Raw genomic sequence first — 8,305 nt, 5'->3', positions numbered from 1 at the left:
TATTGTTCTTATCTGTAATTATGGAATGTTATGTTGCTTTTTTATTCAGTTTTATGTTCTTTTGTGTATACAAGGTTAAAATGGCATAAAACATTGCATAAATGGATGTTATTCCGTTCGTTAACTTGGCATTTTTATAGAAATGATTCTTTTTTACTCAATAGAACTGGCTTTTTATCATATCTGTAATTATGAAATGTTAGGTTGTTTATTTAGTTATCAAACTATGGGCGTTGAAAAGTATGGGAAGAGGTTGTTGTTTCTTTTCTTTTAAAATTTGTATTGCTTGATATTTTCGAATACTATTGGTGTCTCTCTCCTTTATTTTTTATTTTGAAAATTAAAATTCTATTTTTTAAAAAATGAAATGGCTCTTCACAATCTTGAACAACTCCGCTCGATGTGAACTTGCGGACGCAATACGGGAGGAAAATAATTGCTGCTTTGGTGCATGTATCGCCGGAGCATAGATCTTCAAATGCACTCTATGTAGTAATCTGTCAGATTTGAGTCAAGTCTTTCTCCACTTGTGCTCCAGTCGTCTACCTCGCCGCTTCAGCCCCTATAGTTCTTCCATATGTCAAGGGGCCAGTTTTGAGGTGGGTTGGAGAGGACGCTTAGGAGCGATCAAGTCCACTGCCCTGGTGAGTTCATTATTCCAATTCTCCACCAGAGTGTCGACAGGGTCACCAGCAGAGCCAACTCTAAATCCCTCCAAGGCTTCTCAGAATCCTATTGGATTTAATAACCTTCTTGGGCAGACCATCCTAATGGGCTCCTCACCCCTGCAGAGGTGGGACGTGGTCGTGAGTCCAACCTTAACCAGATGATGGTCTGTCCATGACAATGAGGAAATCACAGGAGACCCCACTCCTGGATTCTGGTGGTGATTCTGAAGAACACCACCAGAGTGAAAGACCAGATCAAGCATGTTACCAGCAATATGTGTCGGTCCCGAGACTACTTGAGATAGGCCCAAAGTTGTCATGGCTGCTATGAACTCCTGAGCCGCCCCAGACAAACTGGTCCCAAAGTGAACATTTAAGTCCCCCAGCACCACTAGCCTGGGACACGCCAACACCAAACTCGAGACCAAGTCCATCAGCTCAGTTAGGGACTCTATTGGGCAGTGGGGCGATCGGTACACCAACAGAAATCCGTCTATCCCTGCATTGTTCCCAAACTTAGATACACACATTCAATATGGTCAGACACTTCGACAGGGATCTTGGCAAGGGATATATTGTTCTTATAGACCACAGCCACTCTACCTCCCCGCCCACTTCCCCTCCCCTGCTCCTCAATAGAGTACCCTGGAGGGAGAAGCTGAGACCAGACTGGGCCACCAGCCTCCCCTAAACAAGTCTCTGTAATGCATACCAGATCGGCCCCTTCATCCAGAATCAAATCATGGATGATTTCATATTTATTCTGGACTGATCTGGCATTACAAAGGAGCAAGATGAGGCTCTGTGGGTAGTTGGCATTGCTTTCCAAGGGCAACGAGCTGGCAGGACAGCCAGAAGGGGAAACAGCAGTTAAGTTTCTGATTTCCCTTCTCTGGCAACAGCCTGCTGACCTGTCAACGTTACCAATTCTATTCCTCATCACCACTGGAAAAGCTGCCCCATAATCAGTGGATACACCCCCGTCTCCCCATCTCCAGACAGACTCAGACCCAGTTCCATATGCATCGCTAAGGAAAAATGTTGATATGGGCTAGTCTGTTCATATCACTTATTAATTCAAGTACATCTTAGCACTTGCCACCCAAATGATGCCAATTATTTTAAGTTTCCATGCAGGTGAAGAAAACATATAGAAGCACCTAGTATACATTGGAAGCACCCAGACTTTGACATTACTTCAGTCGATTTTCTTCCAGTGCAGAATTGTCAGTACATGCAGCAAATACTTCCATAGAGAACAGATAAACCACTGATAGTTTCCCACTTCTATTTCCTATTTTAACACAAATATCAGATCATGCTTTTCATTAGTCTCAAGCAGAGACAAGCAATGACGCAAAATTTAAAACAATTCTCTTATTTATTTATTTATTTATTTTTTAAACCAATCACCCTGGAGTTTTAAAACAAAGCTTTTATTTTATTAAAGATAATTCAAAAAGTGTCACAATAAATAATACCGTCTTTAGCGCCCATGTATAGTACAGTACAAGGAAAGAGATAATACAAAAATTATTCAGTAGAAAGATGGTAGGAACATGCAGTGTACAAACATTTAGTCATTAATGAAAATGACTGCCACCAAGCCTTAGCACAGACTTTGCTGAAGTTCAGTTTGACTTGGTGCCTCCAACAGATTAAAAAAATGTCTACCATCCCCAGTAGGGAATGTTTTGAATATTATGAAAAAATAGAATTTATTATAATAGCACCACCAGCAGTGCATAGGGCTCTCTGTGATCCCAGCCTATCCATGCAAAGCAAATGCTTCACACATACTTCATGCCAGTTATGCACATCAGCCATTAAGCCTCAAGAACAGTTTTTGTAGCTTTTTCTCAAGAGTCACCAGGCACAAGGTGATTAAGTGAAGCCACACAATCCAGGCCATTTTTTAATTTCGACGATACAGAAAATCCCGAGTTGCCACATCAACCTGTTGTTGGTAGGCCTCTAATTTGTCATGCAGCTTCTGGTATAGCTAGAAAGCAGGGGAGAAGGACAAGAAGAAGAGTATAAGCATTTTCTGGTAATAGTTATTGCTGAGAGATGAGTATGGAAGATATATAGCAGCTTTTTATTTTATTTGTATCCTATATAATAAAAGGCTAAGTGAGTGGCCGTGGCCTTGGAACGTTGGGGATCTGCGTCCCTGCCTCCCTGGGCTGTTCTGGGCCTGCGCGAAGCGCAGGTCCAGAACAGCCCAAGGGACACAGGACCGCAGACACCAGTGTCCCAAAGCCACGGGCGGCCATTAGCCAGCAAACACCCGGCCTCTCGCCGCAGCTCCACAGGCGCCCATTACGGGCCAATCGCTGCCCGCCCGCCCGCTTTCCCAACAAACACCCGGCCCCCAACGCCAGTGTTCCAAAGCCACCAAACACTCGACCTCCTGCTGTCGCCCGCCCACCCGCCCTCCCGCCACCACCGTTCCGGGCCCACCGGCGGCCATTTCGCCCCTATCCCCGGTCCTCCATGCACGGCCCCACGGGCGGCCATTTCCCACCCAACACTGCCGTTGGCCGCCCGCCCGCCCTCCCTCCCAACTGCCGAGCCCTCCTTACCCCGGCCATGTCCGTCGGGCAAAAAACTCCTAAAATCCAGAGAGACAGAGGAGCTCGCAAGCAGAGCTCCTCTCTTTGCAACGGCTCTGCCCGAACTCACACTATGGCCGTAAAGGGCGCAATAGGTGTCCTTTGCGTCCAAACTGACAGTACGGGCACAGGCTTTGCAAGAGAGAGGAGCTCTGCTTGCGAGCACCTCTCTTCCGCTGAAATTAAGCAGTTCTTCGCCCGACCACCGACACCAGTGTCCCGGCCCCTTTTGGAGTCTCCAAAAGGGAAGGCGTGTGAGCGGAGCCGCCGTCGCCTCTTCTCTCTCTCACCCGACCCCCCGCCCCGCACACATGCACTCCCTGTTGTGGGTTAGCAAGATGGCCCCCACGGCTTCCCCTGCCCTTTTCCTGCTTGGCGGGAGCTGTGGGGAAAGCGCTAAGCGCCTCCTGCCCCAGTCTTTCTCCCGCTTCATCCCTCTGCACCTGGAAAAGGCTGCTTGCCACCCACCACCTCCAGCCAAGCGGGTGCCGGCACCCTTTGCTGCTGCTGTCGCCGCCGCCGCTGCTGTTGCTTTTGCCCCCCGCCGTGATGCCATGCACCGCAGCCACAGCGGAGGAGAAGACGAGGGCGGCTCCGCCGGGCTCTGGCTGAAGAGCAGCTCAATGCGTGCCACGGCGGCGGCAGCAGCGATGGCATGAAGGATGTAGAGTCCAGCCGGAGCAGGGTCCTCCTGAACTCAGCGCCCCCCCCCCCCGGGGACGGATTGCTTCTCTTGGACACCAGCGGCGGCCTTGGCTTGCGGGAGAGCCGGCAAGGAAGAGCCCGGATGAGCCTGCTGGGGAAGCTGCTCTCCTACAGCTCTTCTAGCGCCCGTTAAGCGCCCCAGCGACTCCCCTCCTTCCCCCGCCCCCTCCCTCCCTCCCTTCCCCCCCCACCCTCGGAGGTAGGCGGGTGAGCATACCAGGTCTTAAACCACTTTTTTTGACTGCACTTTTTAAAAACTGCATTGTCTTGATCTTTGGATTTAATTGACTCATTTTTTCATGTAATGCAAATTGTCTTGGGAGCCCTTGATAGGGTGAAAAGGGAGCATATATAAACCTTAAGTAATGATATAATAATTAAATTAACTAGACATTAGACATTAAAAAGACAACAGACTTCAAATCCACATGCTAATGCTCTGATGTAGAAATGAACCCTCGCCCTGCAACCTCTTTCTTATTCCTTTTAATGAGGGGAGCACATTTGTTTGTATATTCTTTGGGTCCACAGAGACCGGCTCCTTCCATTCGAATGAATGTAACAATGTGTGAATGGAACGGAATGTGTGCATACATCAGGGCGAACATGAACCAAGATCAAAAAAGATGTTACATCAAGCATGCAATTGGCCCTGGCATGTGAACCTTTTTTGCTTTTCCTTTTCTTTATTCTTTTGCTTTTTGCGAAATAATAGCTGCAGACCTAATCTGTATCGGGATCACAGAATGGGGGAGGGGGGCTTTACTCTTTGCTCTTGCCATGGTCCTGATTCAGACTCCTCCCCCCCAACCTACAGCTGCTTGCCCCTGTTGGGGAGTCTACACACAATATTCACAAAATCACTTGACAACCTGATTAGAAGGGTTCGTCATAACTTTCTGATTCACTGACTGTCTTCGTATAAGGCCAAATTAACACAAACTGTATTTGATTAACACAGAAGATATCCTAGCTAAACCAAAAAAAGGGAGTGTTTACTACATTAAAATAAACAGTTCTATATCAACTCTCAGTGCAGCAGTAGGGCAGACTATGACTGTAAACTGCACGCTTTAGAGAGACTTTTATGGCTTTTAATTTATCAACGAAAATAATTAGCACACTTTGTGGCAGCCAGTGATGGAATTTATTCCTTTGGAAGGCATTGGTTTCCTGTCATTAAAACTACATCATGTCCTTCCTTTTCTATTAAACTTGAACTGGGGGGACTAAGAAGTCACTAAAAGGAAATGAAGAGGTTTTTTGGCAGTGCTCTCATGCAGCCAGCCCCAAAGAGCGAGCCCGTTAAAGGTAGAAAAGAGGAAAAGAGAAAGAAAACAGAAAGAAGGGAGTGAGAAGAGGTGGAAGAAAGGAAGGGAAGGAAAGAGAGAGGGAGAGGGAGAGAGAAGGGAGGGAGGAAAGAGGGAGAGAGAGAAAGAAAAAAAAGGAAGGAAAGGAGGGCGAGAGGGAGGGAGAAGGAAGGAATGGAGAGAGAAGAGAGAGAAGAAAGAAAGGAAAGAGAGAAAGAGAAAGAAAAAAGAAAGAAGGGAAGGAGAAGAGGGGGAAGAAATGAAGAAAAGGAAGGAGAGGGAGAGAAAAGGAAGGAATGAAAGAGAGAGAGAGAGAAAGAAAAAGAAAAAAGGAAGGAAAGGAGGGCGAGAGAGAGGGAGAAGGAGGGGGGGGGAAGGTACTAGCGCCCGTTATTTTAACGGGCTTAAAAATACTAGTGATAAATAATTTGCTACATTTATATCCTGCTTTTCAACCCAAATTTATTCCCAAAGCATCTTACAATTAAGACCCACACCTAAGAATGATAGGAATACATAGGGGATGTATAATTGTTTCTTTTGTCCCCTGGCAGTCCAGGATCCAGCTTCTTCCCTCAAGAAGAAGGGAGTTGAAGGAGCTATAGGAAGACTCTGGACTAGCTGATGGTAGATCTAGAAGCCTCCATAGTCATTCCACAAGATAAATATTGGTAGTTTTTCATCACTCTTTAAGAGAGATTTAATTTGTGCTAGGTCTTGCTGGAAGGTAGACTCCATTATCCTGTTCTGGTTCCTACCTGAACCTTTTAGGCAGCTCTCTTAGAAAGTATGTGAGCTGTTTTAATTAACAATAACCAAAGCAGTGCGGAGACTGTTGTAATTAATTTACACATGAAACAAAATTTCACTGTAAACACTTGTAAACTAAAGTGTTCACTTTTCACAAACATTCCCACATGCCTTTTGTAATCTCTGAAGTCTCATTTGTGAATAAATTCTATAGTGCTACGTTATTAAACACAAATCAGATTTACAGTAAGTGGAGTAAAACATGTTTTTATTTAATTAAACAAGGACATTATATTTTTCATTAGATATACTTACTACTTTATTATGGTGATTGGTCATATTTTCTCCCAGTGCCTGAAGAAGTTGGTCAATTGCAGAATATGGAAGCCAAACTATTGGACTTGTAGCCGATAATGGGAACTAAAAAGAAAATTAACTGTTAATACTACTGAATAAGAATTTAATATCAAAGCAAACATCCCAAGTATGACATGAGTAAAACCACTATGTGGTCAAAGAATCTGTCAACTGTTAAATTATTAAGGCCTAGTCAAATTTCATGGATTGAAATACAGAAAGTTCAGAGTATTTTCCTTCAAAACACACTTACTCATAATCCTAAAATAAGCCCTTCTAATAGATAGATAGGATAAACACACACACACACAAAGTTAGCAAGAGGTGGTCAGTTTTAGACAATACCCCATCTCAGTCCAGGCACAGATAGATTTTTAGAGCATGAGCTTTAAATACAAAAGTTCTCCTTAGTTTTTAATTCTTTGAATATGTAGTGGATTCAATGGATTCAACTAGAGAATCTGTCCACTGTACCTCAATTCCAAAATAATCATGTCCTTTCCCAAGTAAGGCATCCACATACTCCAGCACCAAATCCACAGCTTCATCTAGGAGGTCATAGTTCAAATAGAGGCGGAGCAGTTCAGCAGGATCTACCTTCTGTGGAGAAACACACAGAACACAGAGGAGTTCGCTCACCAGTGTTGTTGGTTCTATGTGACAGCAATATTTCACTTAGATTCATGAAGCTCTAGTGAAATTTACATGAACCCAAGGCAAGACACATACATATCAAACATAATGAAACAGAACCCCTTACAGAGATTCTTGCAAAATCCTAGACTTAATTTATTCTGGTGAAAGACAAAAGCCCCATTCAGACATTATGCTTTATTCAGAAGTCTGTACACATTCACGTATTTTTTGTGTAAACGACTGAACCCTATGTTCACTTAAAAAGTGATCTTGGGTACAAAGCCCTTCTGGGAAGTGTAATGCTGTACATGAATTCAACATGTGAATAACCTGTACCTGCATCACAGTTGTACATATGTTCAATGTAACGTGTGAAGAAGACTAAAGAAAAACAGGTTGCTTACCTGTAACAGGTGATCTTTTGATGTTCTGCTATCATTCACAACACTAGACCTGCGCAGTAGCCCCCCACAGAAGGATTTTCAAGCTCCCTGAGGTACTCTGTAGCTTTGCCCTTTGTGCGCCAAGCAAACTCGGTATGTTCAGTGGCAGAGCGCCTCTTCACTCAGTTACTGATCAACCGCTGAACTTCTGAACTTCTGCAGCCGAATGACGAGGTAAGTACATTAAGCAAGAAACATCCAATAAGTGGGGAGGTCGGGCAGTGCTGTGAATGATAAGGGATACCAAAAGATCATCTGTTACAGGTAAGCAACCTGTTTATCTTTGTGGTGATCCAGTATCCTTCACAACGTGGGTGATTAATGAGCTCCCCATAGAAGAAGGACAGCTGAAGAATGTTTCTTAAAGAACTTTTTTTTAGCACAGCCCACCCAAAGTTAGCTTTGACTCGGATATCTAAGGCATAATGTTTAACAAAGGGCAAGCTGGAAGACCAAGCAGCAGCCTTGCAGATGTCAGTAAAATGTATTCCTGATAGGTGAGCAGCAGTGGTAGCCACAGCTCTGGTAGAGTGAGCCTTAATCATGTTTGGAAGCTGTAAGCCTTGTTTCTTTTTATAAGTAAAAATAAGTTGAACCATCCAGTTGGAAAGTCTGTCTTGAGATTGGTTGGCACTTGCTCTTGCCCCTGAAGGCAACAAAGAGTCTATAGGACTTTCTAAAGACTGTCCATATAGACTGTCCATATAGAAGAAGAGTGCTCTATAGACATCTAATGAGTGGACAGAACGCTCCAAAGGAGTGGTACAATTAATTAAAAAGGATAATGTCCTGATTGACATGCAAGTTGGAGACTACCTTAG

At 44.5% G+C, this 8,305-nt stretch overlaps 1 protein-coding gene across 1 annotated transcript in view; it reads right to left on the bottom strand.

The window, feature by feature from the left end:
- Positions 1-2,088: 2,088 nt before the first annotated feature.
- Positions 2,089-8,305, bottom strand: part of NUP160 (nucleoporin 160) — a 122,204-nt gene continuing 115,987 nt past the window's right edge. The window contains exons 34-36 of the mRNA XM_053285255.1: positions 6,880-7,005; positions 6,364-6,468; positions 2,089-2,670 (exon numbers count right to left, since the gene is read on the bottom strand). Of these exons, the coding sequence (XP_053141230.1) occupies positions 2,584-2,670; positions 6,364-6,468; positions 6,880-7,005 (318 nt within the window). The 3' untranslated portion in view covers positions 2,089-2,583. The remainder of the gene's footprint in view (positions 2,671-6,363; positions 6,469-6,879; positions 7,006-8,305) is intronic.

This window comes from Hemicordylus capensis, chromosome 1 (assembly GCF_027244095.1).
Source record: "Hemicordylus capensis ecotype Gifberg chromosome 1, rHemCap1.1.pri, whole genome shotgun sequence".
In the NCBI taxonomy this organism is placed as follows: Eukaryota; Metazoa; Chordata; class Lepidosauria; order Squamata; family Cordylidae; genus Hemicordylus; species Hemicordylus capensis.
This window is presented reverse-complemented; position numbering and strand designations above follow the sequence as displayed.